The sequence below is a fragment of the Squalius cephalus genome (assembly GCF_949319135.1).
Source record: "Squalius cephalus genome assembly, chromosome: 4".
NCBI classification, from domain to species: Eukaryota; Metazoa; Chordata; class Actinopteri; order Cypriniformes; family Leuciscidae; genus Squalius; species Squalius cephalus.
This window is the reverse complement of record NC_137125.1, coordinates 52482165-52502696: the sequence shown is the minus strand read 5'-3', so window position 1 is coordinate 52502696 and position 20532 is coordinate 52482165. Positions and strand designations below refer to the sequence as shown.

Below are 20532 nucleotides of genomic sequence, written 5' to 3'. Positions count from 1 at the left end.
CATCTGGTTTTGTTCTGGAGGGCCGTTCAGTGACTCTGAGCTGCAGCAGTGATGCAAACCCACCGGTGCTCAACTACACCTGGTACAGAGACACTGAAGAACCACTGAAACCAGTGCAGAGCGGACAGAACCTGACCATCAGCAACACCGACCCGACACACAGCGGACGACACGTCTGTACAGCTCAGAACGAACACGGCGCTCAGAACGCATCAGTGATGCTGGACGTCCAGTGTGAGTATCAAGAGGCTCTTCTAATTTACTCACAGCCATTACTATATCAGACTTCAGATTTCAGACTTAAAAGCTAAAAAATAAATAAATAAAAATACAATTAAATTAAATATATACATTATATTTTAATGCATATATTTTAAATATATTTCATATTTTTAACACATTTAAAAACCTTCACTTTTACCACAAATAGTTTTACCTTCAGGTAAAAGTTTTACTTCAGGAATCTGATCGATACGGTACGCAGCACATCGCCTGAAATAACGATCATTGTGTCAGGACCGCTTCCCACGTACCGACTAGGTCATGAAAAGTTTAGTAGATTATTCGCGCTAAATGAATGGTTAATGTCATGGTGCAATGAGCAGAAACTGCTCTTTGTAAATAATTGGAATCTGTTTTGGGAGCGTCCTAGGCTTTACCGTGCTGATGGCTTACACCCAAGCAGATTCGGATCGGATCTTCTGTCAGATAACATCTCCAAAATGTTAAATACCTTTTGACTAGTAGTAACCAAAAGTCCAAATCATAGTCTCTGCTTCACCAATTTAACTGATATAAATACTAGTGTTGAACATTGCATAGAAACTGTGTCTATTCCTCGTTTAGTGAGATCAAATAATAAATCTACTGCAGGATCTAGAAAAAATCTAATTGTTATTAAACCAGAAAATGTTGCTATTAGTAATCAAAAACAATTTCTAAAGCTAGGTCTTCTAAACATTAGATCACTCACACCTAAGGCAGTTATTGTAAATGAAATAGTCACAGATAATAGCTTCGATGTACTTTGCCTTACTGAAACCTGGCTTAAACCAAATGATTATTTCGGCCTAAATGAGTCTACTCCATCAGGATACTCCTATAAGCATGAGCCCCGTCTGATTGGTCGTGGCGGCGGTGTTGCAACAATCTATAGAGATATTCTCAATGTTACTCAGAAAACGGGCTATAAGTTTATTTCGTTTGAAGTACTTGTACTAAATGTTACGCTCTTAGATGTTCGAAAAACATCCCTATTATCTCTAGCCTTGGCTACCGTATATAGACCGCCTGGGCCTTACGCTGATTTCCTAAAAGAGTTTGCAGATTTTCTCTCAGACCTATTAGTTAATTTCGATAAAGCATTAATTGTTGGAGACTTTAATATCCACGTAGATAATTCAAATGATGCGTTAGGGGCTGCGTTTACAGATTTATTAAACTCCTTTGGGGTCAAGCAAAACGTTACCGGACCAACTCATCGTTTTAATCATACACTCGATTTAATTATATCACATGGAACCGATCCAACCGATATAGATATCATTCCACAAAGTGATGATGTCACTGACCATTACATGGTAACTTGCATATTACGTACTCCTGTAATATATCATGCTGCGCCGCGTTATCGATTAGGCAGAACAATCCTTCCATCCACCATAGATAATTTTTCAAATTGCTTATCTGATCTGTCTCAGCTGCTCAGTGAACCCAAACAAACAGATGAACTTGAGGAATTAACTAGCACTATGAGCACCATTCTCTCTGGAACATTGGAAATTGTTGCACCCATTAGATTAAAAAAGGTCAGAGAGAAAAGTAAAGCACCATGGTTAGAGGTCGACCGATTCATCGGTCGGCCGATTAATCGGCCGATTTTTTGCATTTTTAACATAATCGGCATCGGCCAATATCCAAGTGTATCAAGCCGATTATTAAGCAGGCGCATCTGTGGGCAGCCTAGTGTTGTTGTGGAACACGCGTTCGACGCACGCTGCGCCTAGAGTCATTCTCCAGCAGAGTGAGCAGACCTCATCCAGTGCTTAAGGAAGGAGCTAAGTTCCTTGGAGAAAACTCCTTTATATTTAATTAAAAACTTTTGATATGTTACTGCCAACTTAGAGAAAAAACATGAATAGGCGACATGACGTTCGGCTACTTTGAAATTGATAGCGTAGTTGAGGTTGCATTAGCACAGCAGAAGGGTTGCTATCATGTCACAATAAGTAAGCAAGAATTTACAGACAGTGAATCTGAGACTTTTATTTGTTCTGTTTGTGTGTCTTATATTTGAGAGGGTTGTCACTCAATGCAGAGAAATAAGTAATAAAAAAGAGACCAACTATATGCTAGTGAAGGACTGGCTTTGGTTTGCTAGCGTCGGGTAGCTACAGACAGCACCGAGCTAATACGGCACGGGTGCCTTAACGACCGCTATTTACCGGACCGAATATCAACGCGCATTTCTGTGCTTCATTTCAGTGCTACTGTTATGTCTGTGCTTCTCTTGGATGCTCTGAAAATGGACGTTAGAATAACAGAAACATTGCTTCGCTGCACTTGACACTAGTAAGTCAGCAGTTAACTTTAGCATTCCGTTAGCTAGTAGCTGGATTAAACACGGTTAAAATGCTGGCCAAACAGTGTAATATGTGACTGTATTTCACTGTAGACTAGTGGTGGATCGGTACATGTATTCGTATTGAACCGAAACGGTACAGGCATCACGGTTCGGTGTATAAATTTCCAACGGAGAATACACGCTACAAAAATAAATAAAACTCGCGTGCAAAGTAATGCGGAACTACTGTTAGATACGCGGGTTCTTTAGGGACACCTAATCTGTAGCTCCGCTTTAGCTCCGGCTGCGATTTAAAGATTGCAATGCTGGAATATGTTGTGTGTGTGTGTGTGTGTGTGTGTGTGTGAGAGAGAGAGAGGCGCGATCGAGATCGAAAAGTCGCGTGTGGTTTAAAGTCGCAAAGTGTTTACTTATATTTGTGTGCAAACGCGCGCGCATGTGTGTGTGTGTGAGGCGCAGGCGCGATCGAACAGTGGAAAAATAAAAACATACTCCGTCATTTTGTTTATCAGGACATCATTCAAACTGCAAAGTGTTTAAGTTACTGTTAATTAAAATGTTAAGGAAAACAAATATATTAATCTGAAATGTAGCTAATTAATTTTCAATTCATTCAGGTACAATTACCAAACATATCTCAAGGTCTTTTTGTCTTTTGTACAAGTGCAGATTGGTAAAGTGTTCAATAAATGTTTTTGTTGAGGAATTTTGTCTATCTTAAGTAATTATTTGTGTTACATTTTATCTTTCAAATAGAGATTAAAAACAAGCACATAATCGGCCAAAATAAATCGGCAGCATTTATCGGCCATCGGCTGACCCGGATTTCAAAAGATCGGCATCGGCCTGAAAAAAACCATATCGGTCGACCTCTAACCATGGTACAACAATACTATGCATGTTCTAAAGAGAGAAACCCGTAATTTAGAGCGTAAATGGAAAAAAACTAACTTAGAGGTCTTTAGAATCGCATGGAAAGACAGTATGTCACGTTATAAAAAGGCCCTAAAAGCGGCCAGGGCTGAGCATCTCCGCAAACTAGAAAACAACCAAAACAATCCTAGGTTCTTATTTAACACCGTGGCTAGACTAACAAATAAACAGATGTCTCCTGAACAAAATATTCCGTTACAGTTTAGTAGTAATGATTTCATGAAGTTCTTCACTGAGAAAATAGAAAACATCAGAACCACAATTGTAAACATTCAATCCTCAATCGCGCCTTATAATTCAGCCTCAATTATCACCCCGCAAGAACAATTACAGTGCTTTACAACTATAGAACAAAAAGAGTTAAATAAACTTATCACTTCATCTAAAACAACAACATGTTTATTAGATCCTATACCAACTAAACTACTGAAAGAAGTGTTACCTGTAGTGGAAGAGCCTCTCCTCAATATTATTAACTCATCTTTATCTTTAGGTCATGTTCCAAGAACATTTAAACTGGCAGTTATAAAACCTCTCATTAAGAAACCACAATTAGATCCACATAATCTAGCTAATTATAGACCCATTTCAAATCTACCTTTTATGTCTAAAATACTAGAAAAAGTTGTGTCCGCCCAACTGGGCTCTTTCTTGCATGAAAATGACATCTATGAAAAGTTTCAGTCAGGATTCAGGCCGCATCATAGCACTGAAACTGCGCTCGTTAAAATCACAAATGATTTACTTTTAGCTTCTGACCAAGGCTGTATCTCAATATTAGTTTTACTTGATCTTAGTGCTGCGTTCGATACTATAGATCACACAATACTCTTAGATCGACTACAAAATTATACTAGTGTTCAAGGACAAGCATTAAGCTGGTTTAGATCGTATTTATCTGACCGCTACCATTTTGTTTATTTAAATGGAGAAAAATCGATCATAACTCCAGTAAACTATGGAGTGCCGCAGGGATCTGTGTTAGACCCTCTGTTATTTTCAATATATATGCTGCCACTTGGAAATATTATAAGGAAACATGGAATTAGTTTCCATTGTTATGCTGATGACACTCAAATCTATATTTCATCACGGCCAGATGAAAACGCTAAATTATCCAAATTGACAGAGTGTGTTAAAGATATAAAAGATTGGATGACGCGCAATTTTCTTTTATTAAATCCAGACAAGACAGAGGTACTAATCATCGGTTCAAAAAACCACCCACAAAACCTCTCACAATACAACTTTAACATAGTAGGATGTCCTGTTACTTTATCCTCTACAGTAAAAGACCTGGGTGTTATATTAGACTGCAACCTGTCTTTTGAAAATCATATTTCATATGTTACAAGAACAGCCTTTTTTCACCTTAGAAACATTGTTAAGCTACGTAACATGCTATCAGTTTCTGACGCAGAAAAGTTAGTTCATGCATTCATGACCTCGAGACTAGATTACTGTAATGCTTTATTAGCTGGTTGTCCTGCAACCTCAATAAACAAGATACAGTTAGTCCAAAATGCCGCCGCTAGAGTTCTAACTAGATCAAGAAAATATGATCATATAACACCAATTTTATCATCACTACATTGGTTACCTATAAAGTTCGGTATTAATTACAAGGTATTGCTACTGACTTATAAAGCCCTAAACGGCTTAGCTCCAGTCTATTTAACCGATCTTCTATCGCCCTATAATCCATTGCGCTCTTTAAGGTCACATTTAGCTCCAAAACTCTGGAATAGTCTTCCTGATACTGTTCGTTGCTCAGACTCGCTCTCCCAGTTTAAAACTAGATTAAAGACGCATCTCTTCAGCCAGGCATTCATATAATACTTTTAATCTTACAGTTAAATCCGACCTCTAGTTCATAAACGCCAGAGGAGAACTGGCCCCCGACTGAGCCTGGGTTCTCCCAAGGTTTTTTTTTTTCTCCATTAGGTCACCTGATGGAGTTTTTCGGTTCCTTGCCACTGTTGCCTTTGGCTTGCTCAGTTGGGGATATTTGGGGATATTTAATTTAATTAATCAATCAACGATACTATTGATCAGCATTACCAAACGTGGACGTTCCACTAGAAACAAACATTGATGTATTGTTTTAATTTAATACTGTGAAGCTGCTTTGATACAACCTATGTTGTGAAAAGCGCTATATAAATAAACTTGACTTGACTTGACAAATACTTGCAGTAAATGTCTTTACTATTATTTTATAAATGTGGAAGATTGTCATAATGCTATCTACTGTGACAGCCTGAATTCTGCTGGACGTCCGTTGTGAATGTTTGGCAATCGCTATTATCAATCAGTTACTCACATTCAAGAGGACTGAATTAATTGATTTGATATACTCAAAAAAATATATATTATTTTGATTAGGATTTAATGTGCAAACCTAGGGCTGGGCGATAAAACGATAACGATATGTATCGCGATAGACACGTAATCAATATCAATAAAAAATGCGTTCGATAAAACGTTCGATAATTTATTTATTTTTTCGTCGGAAGAAACCAGCAAAGCAAGTTTGATTGCATGAACAAAGGCACTCACTCTCTAGTACCTAGATAAAACAGGAAAAGTCAGCTCGCCTGACTTCAAGTCTGACCGTAGTCTGACCAATGTCGTCTGCAGATTATGCAAGACCGTCGTCAGTTTCTCTGTTATTCGTGTACTGGTGCGCATAGACATCATATGCTGGTGCGCTGTTCTAACGTGTGCGTCTCTCAGCGCATACATGTGAAGCTCACATGCACTGAAAGCCTGTCTACCAGCGCCTGAATACTGGACTAAGTTATCTTTCGAGTCTTATTGTGCTAATACTGTTATATACACACAAGGTTTACATAAACTAGTCGGATATGTCTAAAGTAGGGATGTCCCGATCCGATCACGTGATCGGAAATCGGGCCCGATCACGTGTTTTCAGACTCGATCGGAATCGGACGTTACCTCCCGATCAGGACTCGGATATATATGTATATATATTCTCATTATTTTTTAACACATCTATAGTTATGCGGTGGCACAGAGTTACGCTGGTTTCACACTGCACGCGTTAGCAGAGCGTAAGCAGCGCAGGAGCAGTGCCTATGGTGAGCAGGAGCAGGACACGCGCATTTTGCTTTCACACTGGCAGCGTTTGTCACACGCGGCTGAACCGCGGGTTGTGTACAGACCTACAGACAGAGTACTCTATAATGGATAAGTTGGCATTGCTTTATTTCGTTTTCAAATACATTTAAGAGAAAAGACTTGTCAAGAAATTAATTTTATTAATAATTTAATTTATATAACTTTTGGTTCATCTTTGTTTTTATTGTTATGGCAACAAGTTTGTTTTTGGACATTTGTTTTCTTTTTAAATTGCTGTTGGTCATTTGATTGACTGTTTAAAACACAATAGATATCATCAATGCACTTTTTGGATAAAACTGCGGTGTATTTTGGCCATGATCAATGTATTGTCACTTTAATTCAGCGTAAGCGCCGCAGCAAAAATAGACTCGGCGCCGAAAGGATCGCGGCACTGCTGCTCCTGCTCTGCTATGCACTGCCGCGCCACCTCTGCGTGCGGTGTGAATGCTCTAATCTGTTCATTTACATGCCTGCCGGGTATTTTAAGTTGAGGTGCTATTTGTTTATATATTAGACTTTTTTATATTTAATGTTGCACTAAAGTCCAAAAGTGAAGAATTTATGTTATTTATTACTTGATTGTTCAAGCTATCTCACAGAAGTGCTCTGTTTGTTAACAGAGTTGTTGAATGTTAAAATAAGGTGAATTAAATAAAAAATAAGGAACATCCTGGATCTGTTTTTTCGCTCTTCTTTATTCTTTTTTTATGTATTATAGAAGTATCGGATCGGGACTCGGTATCGGCAGATACTCAAAATCAAATGACTCGGACTCAGACTCGAGGGCAAAAAAACCTGATCGGGACACCCCTAGTCTAAAGTGAAAGCAAACTTGAGAAAATTTAGAGAAAATCTGCTTGTCAAATGCGTGTATAATAGACGCGTCGCGCGCAGCTCTTAAAGAGACAGTATAGTAAACACGCTGCCGCTTGTCCTTAAAGGGATAGTTCACCCAAAAATAAAAAATCTCATTATTTACGCACTCTAATGTTGTTCCAAACCTGTATTAATTGCCTTCTAATATTTTCTAATATTAATATTTTGAAGAATGTGGGTATCCAAACAGTAGCTGGTCCCCATTGACTTCCACAGGAGAAAAATATACTATGGAAGTCACTGGGGTACATCAACTGCTGGTCATTCTTCCAAATAACTTTTATTTTCAACAGAAGAAAGAAACTTATTCGAGTTTAAAACAACGTGAGAGAGTAAATTATAAAAATTAGAATTTTTAGGAGAACTATCCCTTTAATGTTAATAAAACAACAAAATGTAAAGAGAAAATCACTCACTGCTCTTGACTAATAACTTTATTAATAGCTTTAATAAGTATCAATCTATAATTTATACAGTGAAGTCTGTTTTGTTTTATTTTCATATTTGTTCATTTAATTACTTTCTGCAATGCTACTATTAAACACACCTACTGTAGCTGAAAACATAAAGCACTGTTTATTTAATTTGTATATTAAGTTGTGTATGTGTAATGTGTATCTTTGATCTTAATATTTAATAACAAAGAAAATAATGAGAACATTTTTTATCCTCGCCCCTGTCTGCCATTCTTTTTTATTATATATTTTGTTACCTAAGGCTTTGTTTTTAAAATATGGACATTAGTTTGGCTGTAATGCTCAGTCACAAAATAGTAAAACCAACATAAAAAAGAATTGTGATAAAATCGTGAATCGTGATTTTCCTGAAAGAAATCGTAATATTATATTTTTGCCATATCGCCCACCCCTTTATAAAGCATTTCTTACGTATTCTTTAATTTTGCACCTTAATGTTAAGAGATAATTGTTAAGTGTTCATTGTGATTTTAGACTTCTGAGTTTTCCATGGTTGTGTTGACATTTCTGCCTTTATAACTGATGGGATTATAATCAGAGGTAGGTTAAGTTTAAAATAAAAAAATCTTTAAATGTAATATATTTGTCTCCTGGACTGGTCCTTATTTTAAATATGTTATAAAAAAATTCAATAATTATCGATATCGACCGATATGAAACACTTATATCGTGATACAGTTTTCAGCCATATCGCCCAGCCCTATGCAAACCCTAACATTAATGATCCAAGTAATGAGGCCTGTCTGTAGATACTGACGTTTTTGAACATCACTGAACTGCAAATTTATGTTCAGTGTCAGTGGGTTTTGATTTATTCCCAGATGTGCTTCAGTTGCTCACAGTGCAGCTGTTCTCAGTTCAGAATAACACACTGTCCAGTCGACAAATGAAAACCAGTCCTATAATGTTTACTACAAATTCTCATCATATAGTCTGTGTTTGATTTGCTTTAGCACAGTAGCTAATTAAAACCATTACACAGCTAGTGTAAAGCGAACAACGTAATAGGTGAAATACAGACACATGAGCCGTTTCTCAATATGCGTTCTTGTCTGTACTTGTGTTCTTGTGGACTTGTGAAACGTCATCAGTCGCTGCCCTAGTACTGTTCCAATTCAAAGTTCACATCTAGCCAAGTCCAGTTCGAATCCCCGGATGTGTTCTTGATCCGCCCCTTTTACCGAGGATGCATCAAGAGGTGACTTGTGCGGACTTGACAAGCCAGGTATCCCAGAATGCATCTCACACCACCAACCAGCAAGCGTCAATAGCAGAGGAGAAACCCCGCGTAATTTAAAAATACTGCTATAAATGTGTCACGAAATGTAGTTTTAAGAGTATTTCAGGCGAGAATGTAGTTGTTTAAAGCTCAAATCTTTGGTTTATTTATAAAGATAGCGCCTATTTGAAAATTTGATCTGACGTTTTCGGAGTTGTGAGAACCAGGAAATCGGACGCTCGGCGCTCGTACCCCGCCGAGAACAGCCTTTCCTCGGCTTCTGCTGCTGACTTGCCGTTGGCTCGGATGTCTCTAGTCTAGTGGTATAACCTTTTACAGTCTATGGGTATAACATGAGATTTAAATCGTCTTGTGTATATCCAACAGGCGATTTATTTATTTTATTTGTCTCATTAATGTATTATTTGTTCCCTGGCAAAACGTTTTAGCTGAGGGCAAAGTGAAGTTATAGCTTTATTTAACGTTAGTCTATTTAACTATGTAGCCTAGAGAGCTGACTTATGTTTGACTGAATCGTTGGCTTTATTATTGTATAGCTTCTTATACCTTTTAGGCTACTTATACTTTTAGAATGGCTATTATTGATCATTAAAACTGACATTTAGCAAAAAAGGTTATGTCATTTTATTTTATATATTTAAAACATAAAATATTTTATTATAATAGCCTACATGTTGCCTACATTCTCTTCACTGTATATACATATATGACACAACCCTGTCTCTTTTTGCTAAATGTTCGTTTTAATGATCAATATTATAATGTTTTTTATTCATCATATTTTTAAAATGAAAACAAAAAGAGTCAGGGTTGTGCTTTATATTTCGTGTTGTTGTAAATATGCAGTGAAGATAATCAATTGCGTTGCCTGAACCTCATTTGTGTGGCCATTATGTTAAAGATATTTTTTAAATGAAAATGAAAAGAGGCAAAGTGGTGGTTTATAACATATTTTGTTTTATTTGTAGCCTATAAAGAGATAACCGGAGTAGCCAGAGCAAGCTGAGTGACGCTATCAAGTACGCCGCTGTTCCATTTGCAGAATTATCGGACTCGCGTCCTCCCGTCCTCGGGAGTTCGTTCTCCTGAGTCGAACTTGTCAGTCCGAACTACCAAGGACTCAAGTCCGAACTTTGCGTACTTGGTATTGAGAAATGGCTATGGTGTTTTGTCGGTTATTTTGTATTGTGTTCGTCTAGATGTTTGCACACATGCTTCAACATATTGCCTACATCTGAAACTTGTAAAATAACAAGGTTTAAACATACAGCTATCCAGTTACTAACCCAGATATTGAACTGCTACACTACACTACACATCTTTTTTCCTCAGATGCCCCAAAAAATACATCGCTGTCATTCTTTCCCTCCGGCTCTATGATGGAGGGCCGTCCAGTGACTCTGACCTGCAGCACTGATGCAAAACCAGCGGTGCTCAACTTCACCTGGTACAAAGAGACCGGATCTCAGCTTGAGCTCCTCCAGACCGGATTTAATCATACCTACGTTGTGTCTAACCCTACACACTCCACACGGTATCGCTGTACAGCTCAAAACCAGCATGGCCAACACAAGGCAACAATTGAACTGGATGCTCAGTGTGAGTACAAAGAAAAATTACTGCACTGTTATATTCACTCATTTAATCTGATCCCTTACAGCAAAAGCATAACATTGCATTATATTTGGATGCAAAATTGAGATTAAAAAGGTGAAATTTAGCATAAAGGCATGCGATGATACGTTTTAACGCAGTCACAATATGACTTTCAGCACTGAAAAGACACTATTGAAGAGTTGCAAAAACCACAAAACTATGTTTAAATGACTTCAATTTGATGTATAACTTACGGTAAAGACTATTTGATCAAATAAACTACACAGTGGTTTAATATCTTATATGAAGTATGCATACTGACATTCGTAAAAAAAAAAACGTATGACAGGCTGACGGTGGCCAACAATACAGTAAGTTGCAGTTCAGTTGCATGCTAGAAATGCTGTTAAATGTGTGTAACACTTTTGCATGGGTGTTTTCTTCATATACAGAAAATGTATATGGAAAGACCACAGGAGATTTGGTTCCCCTACAGAGCAACATGTTCAAGTTTTGAAATGCAACATTTTTTAATATGAAACCTTTGTAAAACTGCACTGAAGCAAGTGAAATTGCATGAAGCTGTCAACTTTTTTATAATACTAATGCAATGTGATTAAATGTAAGAGAAAAAATATTTTCTGGTAACCGACATCTCAAGTTCTCTAAAATTCCTTGAACATCAAGTCAATTGCTGTATGTTAAAGTAATGCGAAAATATGATTAGATGAGTAATACAAGACTTCACGGTACAGAACATGGAGGGAAAAAAAAGTTCATTATACATTAAACTTGATGCTTCAAATAAAGATTGTATCAATTAAATTGTTACACAGGCGACAAGTGACTTTTAAAAAATGTATTCGTCATTCATTCAACAGATTTGTTCAAAAACGCTGATTCATCCAGTAATGAAACAAGTGAATTCTTTGAGCAAGTCGTTGAATCGTTCATTCAACCCGACTTAAAAAAAATAAAAATAAAAAATAATCTTTATAGACTACACTACAGCAATTAACATTTTGTCAGAACCTTTAGTAAATTACATGTTGTTTTGTTTAGTTGTCCATTCAGAATCATGCGAGAATTTTAAACAAAACAAAAAAATCGTCTCAATTCATCCAGAATCATGCTGCTCTAGCGTGTCCAGCGACGCGACAAAGTTGAGATATGTTTAACTTTATGAAAATAAAAAGTGACTTTTGGGAGTGACAACCAACAGACCTTACTCAGAGCAGCGCCATGACAGGTATGAAAGCAAGTGAAGTCAGTGGAGCTCAAGTGATACAAGACTGCATCCTGTAGTGGATTGTCTGTGGCAAGATGGAGAAGTTAATTTTAGCGGTCAGCAACTTCCCTAATTTAGCATATGTCTCTGAGTATATATGGTGGTCCTCGCTGTGCTGACTCTGAGCCTGAACAAAATGAACATCCACAGATAAATGGCCACGATAGCAAAGAGAACTCGCTATTTCGTTAATCTTTAAAAGTAAGCATTTTATGTACTGATTCCATACATTTTTAATCATTCACTTCAAAAGAAAACTGATTCACTGTCTACAACATAGAATAACATCAGTTAATATCATTCACAAACGTTCCTAGGCAGTAGTGGAAAGCCACCTCACCGCCAGCCACTGATGACAAAGCCTCTGGCAGAGTAAATGCAGCTTTAAAGAGTTTGTCAGAGCAATAATTGCATTTTCACCAGAGTGGCATGTTGCAGACTTAAAGGAACTAACAGTAACCGCAACTTTGAAATCATTGCTTGTTTCTCTTTTCTACTTCAGTACACTATAAGCTCTCGGTTATGGGGGTTTTCTTCAGTACTTGTCATTATCTTATTCATTTTTGTACACAGTAAGGCTTTTCACACTGCACTTAACCCTGGGTTATCATCGTTTTAAACACCACTTTTAACCCAAGGTAAAGGAACGTTTCACACTTGTAATTTAGAAGTGCCGTTAGCACCGCTTTTTACCCGGGGTTATGAAACCCTGCTTGGGAACAGGAGTAGCACTGCTATTGGCGTCATTAATCCTGCATTGCGTTGCAACCAGTGCATTGTGAAATGATCTGTGTCAGAATGTTACGGCTAAACGCTTAGCAACAAACAGCCAATCGCGTGGCTCATAAGCACATGCTTTGAACAGTCATGGGCGTTGTATAAACAGTAGTTTAGCATTTGAAGGGAAATTGTCAAATGGTGACAGAAAACGTGACAATTGCTGTGAAGAAGAGACCATATCATTCTTACCTTTATAGTCCGAAAAGCCCATTCATTATAAACTTGATAGTTCAGTTGATGAGGATGTGCAATGTGGCTGAATGGTAAATATGCAAATAAGAACATTTATGGTTTAGGAATGTATTTATAAATACTCAGGAATAAATGTTAACCCCAATGTGAAACGTGAAGTAAGATAACCAAGAATTCTGTTAACCCAGTTTTTATTGTGACCCAGAGTTTACTACATTTCAAGTGTGAAAAGCCCGAGTGAGATGTTCAGCAGTTTTTCTTAAGTGAAACAGGTCCTCAAGCTGTTTTATTTTGCTCAGATCCTACACAGAAACTACAGTTTATGATCTTATTGTCTCTTTCAGTTGCGCCCAAAATCTCCAGCTCTTGCAATGAAAGCAACGTAATCACGTGTGTCTGTGAGGCTCATGGGAATCCCTCGCCTAAACTAGAGTGGCGTCGATCTGGAAATGTTCTCACCAACTCTACAAACACGTTCATCAGGACTGAAACTTTAGGAAGCACAAGCTCGAAGAGCATCCTGACCATCCATCACCTTCTCACAGACACGGACGTCCTGCAGTGTTTCAGTGCAAACACTCTCGGCACCGCCAGCGCCAGCCAACGGTTTGATCCCGTCACACGGACGTCCGGGACAGAGACACGTGAGATTCGCTTCTCTGACACACAACAACAGCTTTATCTGATCAACAAGAATGATCACAAATGAGTTCTCTGGAATATCTTAACCCTTCTGAAAAAGAAGTGCACTTAATTTGAATTGAATGTGCGCTTGCATTATACTTCAAATCTTAAAAGTATACACTCTTAGAAGAAAAGTTTCTGTATGGTGCTTCATATATAGAATCTTTTAGGGATGATTTTATAGATTTAGTTGTCCTTAATTTGCTTCGATTAATTTTTTATTTTAATTACATTTTATTAATTAAACAGCTCATAAACATACTTAATCAGTAGAAAAAAACTGATGCACACACACACACACAATGTGCACAGAATCCCGCTTGCGCACAGAATCCCGCTTCAGACAGCGCACTGCCGCATTGAGTTCTCTTTCACGCTTGAACGGACAAAAACACACAAAAGTATGGCAAAATGTTCACTTTGTCAAGTATCCTCGTAAGCACAGTATTAAATTACGTTTGATCTCGAGGGATTTTGCGAGATTTCTCGTCTGACCTGGGAATGCTCGGGAGTCAAATCGGTTCGTGTGTGATGTGTTGATTTTGCAGTGTGGCTGCGCACCACACACTGCACGACCAAAACTGTTAGACCCGTGATTTTTTATCGCCGTGTGTGGGGTCTCTCAGGTTTGGAAAATCGGCCGACAATTTTAAAATCGTCCCGTGTGAACCAGGCTTTAGAACCTTTTTGGTATAAAGTGATCTTTAAAATTGATTCAAGAACGCTAGAGTTCTAAATAGAACCCCATTTAACGTTTTTTTTTTATGTGTTGGCTAACATATTAAAAGCACACCAAGTACTCGATTAAAATTTTAATTGTAAAATTAGTGTGTTATTCAATATTACATTTAAAGATAATATATTAAAAGCAGCTTCACTACAAATGTGTAATTAAAAACACATTTATATTTATATAACATTGGTATATTTTAATTTATAAAGTTATTTTAGGAAAACTTCCAAAATATTTATATAGGAAATTTTTATCATTTCAAAGTTCCTACAATCTCAGGTCACATAACTGGTTACAGTTTAAAGTGCCGGCTATTAGAACAGAGGCTGGAAAGCTAAGCCTGTTCTATTATGGCCCCTGGTCCTGGAATGACGTGCAGACTAAACTTAAACTACAATCCCTCATCTCTTTAAATGATTTTAAACATAGAATAAAAGAATTGGTCATTGCTAAGTGCAGATGTTTTGATGATTCCACTTCCACTTAAATTCATTATCAATATGATTAATGTCGTTTCTGTGAACAGTATTATATAGGGTATTAGGTAATACCTAAATGTTTATGCTGCTGTATTCTTTGTTGTATTTATTGATGATGTTGGTTTTGTCTGTGGTTTGTTATCTGTTTAATCCTGCTATCTGACCCTGTCTTGACTGGGTCTCACTTGTAAAAGAGGTTTTAACCTCAATGTGACTTTCCTAGTTAAATAAAGGTTTAAAAAAAAAATTTTTTTTAAATATGTTTAAATATGCATAACCTACAATTTTCGGTTAAACATTATTTTAGGGTGTCCGTGTTATAGTGTTATTATACATTTAAGTACTTCGTAATAATAATTAACTACATGTACTTATGATTAGGGTGTGGTTAGGGTTTGTTGCATGTAATTATGCATCATTTATATTTATTACTATAGTAACTACATGTAACATGTAACAAGGACAGTGTAAAATAAAGTTACTCGATTTTCAAAAGAAATGACATTAAAGTTTATTTTAGTTTCCATACATGCTTATCAGTATTTGGCTGTAAACTTTAACCATATTTCAAAGACAATAGAAGTAATTGAGAAATGAAAAAAAGAACTCTATTTTTGGCTAATTGAATTTAATATAAATTTAACCTATAATTATAAATAACATGCAATTATGTGTCTGAAAACATTACCTTCAGTTCACACTTAAATATTACATTTTTCTCTTACTTTTTTCTTTTTTTTTTTTGTATGCTCAAGTGTACTTCTTTTCCACAGAGGAATTATTTCTCCTAGACAGCAATGAGATCAAATGGAGACCAAATGGAAACTTTTCTCCAGAGAAATGTGCTCATATTTGCCAAGACACTAAAGTCTGTAATCAAATATCAGAGATCTCAGTATGAACTTGAATCGAATCTATGATCAAATTATCTGAGCTGCTATTCACATTCATTTTTATCACTCCTGAGAAACATTTTAGACACTTAAATGATCTCATTTAAGAGTCCTGAGCTAAGAGTCCTAAGACCAACCTCTGAGCAATAAAACACTGCTTTCCAGGTTTCCATCACCCGTCTGTGCTGCTCGGAGCTGCCGTCAGCGCATCAGCGATAATGATCTTGTGCATCATAGCAGTCTACAATGAACGGTGGGTACATCAGACAAATGTCATTTGTGGAAAGACAAAAAAAAAAAAACATGATTAATCACATAACTCGTCTATTCTGGTAAACGTGTTCAAAAGTTTCACTCCAAAATATGCTTGTCTTGTTTTCAAGTACAAATATCTAAACGTTTTTAAATCAAGATACTTTTACTTGAGAAGCAAAATGACTTCAGATATTAAGTCTTGTTTTCAGAAAAATGCTAATGGGTTCAGAGAAATACACTTTTTTTAACCCCATTGGCAGATATTTGTTCTTGTTTTAAACATCATCTTAATTTTGATAGATTTTTCAGAAAACAAGACTTTAATATCCCATTTTGCTTCTCAAGTAAATGTGTCTTAATTTAAGAATGTTCATATATTTGTACTGGAAAACAAGACAGAAATACAGAAGAACATAATTTTTTGCAGTGTGAAGCCAAATAAACAGTTAGATCACATTGATTTGATGAGACTTTTACTTTACTAGCCTCATCACAAGGAGGATTTGTGATTCTGATTGACATAGTATATCAGAAATCTAATATATTTTTTGATGGCCTAAAAACATTTTTCAGAAGAAGGAATCCCAAACCTTCAAGAACCAGACAAGACGACGCATCTGGACTCATACTGTCTCAAATAGTGAGTTAAACACAAACACACTATTCATTTTCAAAGACATCACAAACAGACATTCATCTGATTCTGCTGTGTTTCTGCTCCATCAGGCCACGGATTCCCATGGAGACGGCGAGTGTGTTTACGGGAATAAAGACATGCTGTCAGCCGTTACACCAAGATCACCAGAATCTCTTCATTATTCCACCATCGACTTCACGAACGCAGAGCCGCCGTCAGGAGAGATCAGGGGCGCCTCCTCGCTGACCGAGGAATATGCTGAGGTCCGTCATCATTCTGCAGGAGACGCAGCATTTGCGACCGACCTCAAGGAAGACCAAAGCCCACAAGATAGTAGGGCGAAGATCCCGGATGTGTCATCAGAAGACCCGATTTATGAAAGCATGACCCGTCGCTTGGTTGTTTAAAGACAGAAAAGGAACAGTTGCACTTTGTCCAAAATCGAATACTTCCCTGCTATACAGTATGTGAAAAAGTAGTATCATGTCCGAATACATAGTATTGAAAAAACATTAGGCTAAACATACCCAGGATGACCTACTACTTCTCAAGTGCGCATTCAATGAACACTTCATTATCCCAATTAGGCCTCGGGAGAGGAGTTGTGAATGACAGTGAAGCGACGCAGCTGACGCTGTAGGTCACATGACCTTGACAACAGGTCACATGATAGTACCAACTCGGACAGAATGCAATTTTACCATTGGTCAGTGCAGATGTTGTTGAACAGTGAAGGCCTGTTTAGACCAATAACTATAACTTAAACCACAACGTTACGAAAGATAAACGACTTTAAAGGGGGGGTGAAACACTCATTTTCAGTCAATCTCATGTTAATCTTGAGTACCTATAGAGTAGTATTGCATCCTTCAAATCTCCAAAAAGTCTTTAGTTTTATTATATTTATAAAAGAAAGATAGGCTGTAAAAAAACGAGCGGCTGGAGGCGTACCGTGTGGGCGGTGCTAAAACTGTGCTTACGCGCCGATAGCTAACAACACCCAGACATTTGAAGCAGACAAGCAGTTTTACTCACCGCCTGCGGTTCCAACACACGACCGACTGTGAACCTTTATCGTTGCGACTGCTCCATCCTTAAGCATTAGACGATCTGCAAATCCGGCGTCGAACTGGGCTTTGTTTATAAAACAATCATCATCGAAATGCAGGGAACAAACAGTCTTGCACAACTCCGTTGATGCTCTGGAAAAACAAACTCCATCCACTGGTCCCTTAACGCTGGGTTCTTTGGGAATCTGAGCAGGGTTGTCTTGCCCTGGCAACCAAAAACCCACTTCTTTGGTGACATTGACTTCCCTAAAGCCGAGCAGAGCGCTTTGATGGGCGTACTGCTTTCGCTCTCTTGCTCTGGTCTACGGTTGCGCGCGCGCCCGCGACCTTCCGGGAGAAGTGCCCTTACGACCCATATAAGGAAATTCCACCCCATCTGACGTCACACAGGCCCATACTCGAAAAAAACTTTACGAAACTTGTGACAAACCGGAAGGAGCATTTTTGGCACAGAAATACTCCTTCAAACGTACAATTTAATTTTTGAAACTTTGTCCATGTTTAGCATGGGAATCCAACTCTTTTACAGTGTAAAAAACTCAGTATGCATGAAATAGCATTTCACCCCCCCTTTAAAACAAGTAATAAAAACTCAGTGAGTGTTTTAGCGCAATTTTCTCACCTCATGGGATCACAACACTAAGAGATAGTAAATCTTTTCCTGGATTTTTTTTGTGCGTTCCCGAGATTAGACCTTCCTTAACATAATGCCGAAAACCCGAAGTCTCTAGGTGGTCTGGTTGAGGAGTAGATAGAAGTGCAAGATTGGTGCACACAGACGCACAGAACAGAAATCATGAGTTAACAATCGCAATTTGTCCGGTGGAAAATTGCGCTAAAAAAGAAAAAAATCCAGTTGATGAGCGATAAAAACATTGACAGCCAATCAGAATCCATCCTGCTTTAAAAAGCTCGAGCATTTAACCCCCTGAGGTCGGCAATCACGCCGGCGTGATCTGATCGTTTTTTTTTTTATATCAGTGCAAAATACTCTGTTGATTTTAATTTTACATACTTGTGTTGTACATCATTCAAAACTGTTAAATGTCTTCTTTTATTTGTGTACACTCATAATAAAAACAAAATGTTGTGTTTTTCGTAAAACAAAGAAAATAAACATGATGCGCGTTCTGCCGTCTCTCTCAATGTGAAACTCATTCTGAAACGCGACAGAAAATGACCTGTAACTCAGCGAATGTTTGTCACACAGACTTGAAACGCATGTCTATACAACGCTTGGAATCTCTATTTTCAAAGTATGTAAATTATATAAAAAACAAATATTCTATTTTTAAGTAATCCATACGAAAGCAGCGGCATGTACAGTTTCTCAAACGCATCCTCATTAAATTTAATTTGAACACGCCCACGCGCGCACGAGCGATTGACATGCAAATGATCCATGCGGAGAAACGCCTACCTGTAAACGCCCTCATTACCTCAAAACAAAGAATCAGAGACTTCGTAACTTACTCCTCTCTGCTTTTCATCGAGTTTGGAAGACTGTAAGCTGTGCTGTGCTGTGCTGTTTACCTTGAATTTACCTCGGATTTACCTCAGAAGAACGCAATTTGAAGATGAGACGATTTTTAAGGTAAGACATGTTAAACTTGTCGTGCCAGATTGAAATGTAAGTTATGAAATGAGTTTGGAGTAAAAACATGAACTAAGCCTAATGTCATACATGTACATGTATATATAGACAGAAACATGAAATGTGAAATGTGAACTAGAATGGTAGGCAACCTTTCAGTGCTTGTATACATGTTCTACACGAGGATGTTTTTATATTCTATAATAAAACACAGCATGGTAAAAGTAGGCTAGTATATATGTGTGTGTGTGTGTGTGTATTCTGTACATTTTAAAAAGCTATTTTAACCTGAAAAATCTAAAATGTATTCCCCAAATTGTGCAGCATAGTTTCTCTTGATATCAGCATGTTCACAGCTGTTTTGTTGTTGTTTTTAGAGGAACAAGATGCCACTGATAAGTCCTGACTTCAACATTCACATGAGTCTCCATACATGAACATGCTAAAGTGAAAAATCAAACACCATGGAAATGAAAGGTATGTACTATGTTTCAGGAATGGCACAAAGGTGTGTGACAGTTCAAGTCTCTGTCTTTAGTTCAGTGTGTTAAATAATGTGTTTTTTTGTCATTTGTGTATCTTTGGATTATGTTGTGTTGTAAATAAATCCAAACAATCTAAAAGACATTCTTTTTTAAATCTCCTCATTCTTTGTGAAAGGTTGCTCAGAATGACAGGACCTGATAGCTCCTAATAGGGCCATTAGGGAGTGTCTTTGTCTTTCTCAGGTGTGAAAAGCTTACATATTAATGAGATGTCCACGCCTCTTGCATAAAGCTTTATCACACAAAACACGTCTTACAAATTTTAAATCAATATATTGTCTTATCTGAATGAGCAGTCAGGATGATTTTCACATAGTTTTGAAGCAAATATTCTAGGCTACGTGATACAATTTTCAAAAGTCTTATGAAGAAATAATCAGTATGGGTTTCATGAGCTTATTTCAGTGACATTTTTTTTTTGTTTTTTTCACAAACCACGCATAAATGTTATTATCTCAAAACTACAAACTTTTATATACTTGCTGCTGATATATTATTGTAGCCGAGTTTGTGCTGAATACAGTGTAATCAGA

The 20532-nt window shown here is 37.3% G+C and overlaps 1 protein-coding gene and 1 long non-coding RNA gene across 3 annotated transcripts in view; one reads left to right on the top strand and one right to left on the bottom strand.

Moving 5' to 3' along the window:
* LOC307157976 overlaps positions 1–20532 on the bottom strand; it is a 53198-nt gene that overhangs the window by 25641 nt on the left and 7025 nt on the right. The window lies entirely within an intron of this gene.
* LOC307157971 (vascular cell adhesion protein 1-like) lies at positions 190–19004 on the top strand. The gene is made up of 6 exons (XM_079870048.1): positions 190–234; positions 10586–10852; positions 13454–13753; positions 16064–16151; positions 16727–16793; positions 16880–19004. Exons 1-6 carry the CDS (start codon positions 219–221, stop codon positions 17195–17197), a joined length of 1056 nt encoding a protein of 351 aa, XP_079726174.1. The 5' UTR covers positions 190–218; the 3' UTR covers positions 17198–19004.

Coding starts and splice junctions, on each gene's coding strand:
- LOC307157971 (XM_079870048.1), top strand. Junction 16,152..16,726: donor ATAGCAGTCTACAATGAACG/GTGGGTACATCA, acceptor AACATTTTTCAG/AAGAAGGAATCCCAAACCTT. Junction 16,794..16,879: donor GACTCATACTGTCTCAAATA/GTGAGTTAAACA, acceptor CTGCTCCATCAG/GCCACGGATTCCCATGGAGA.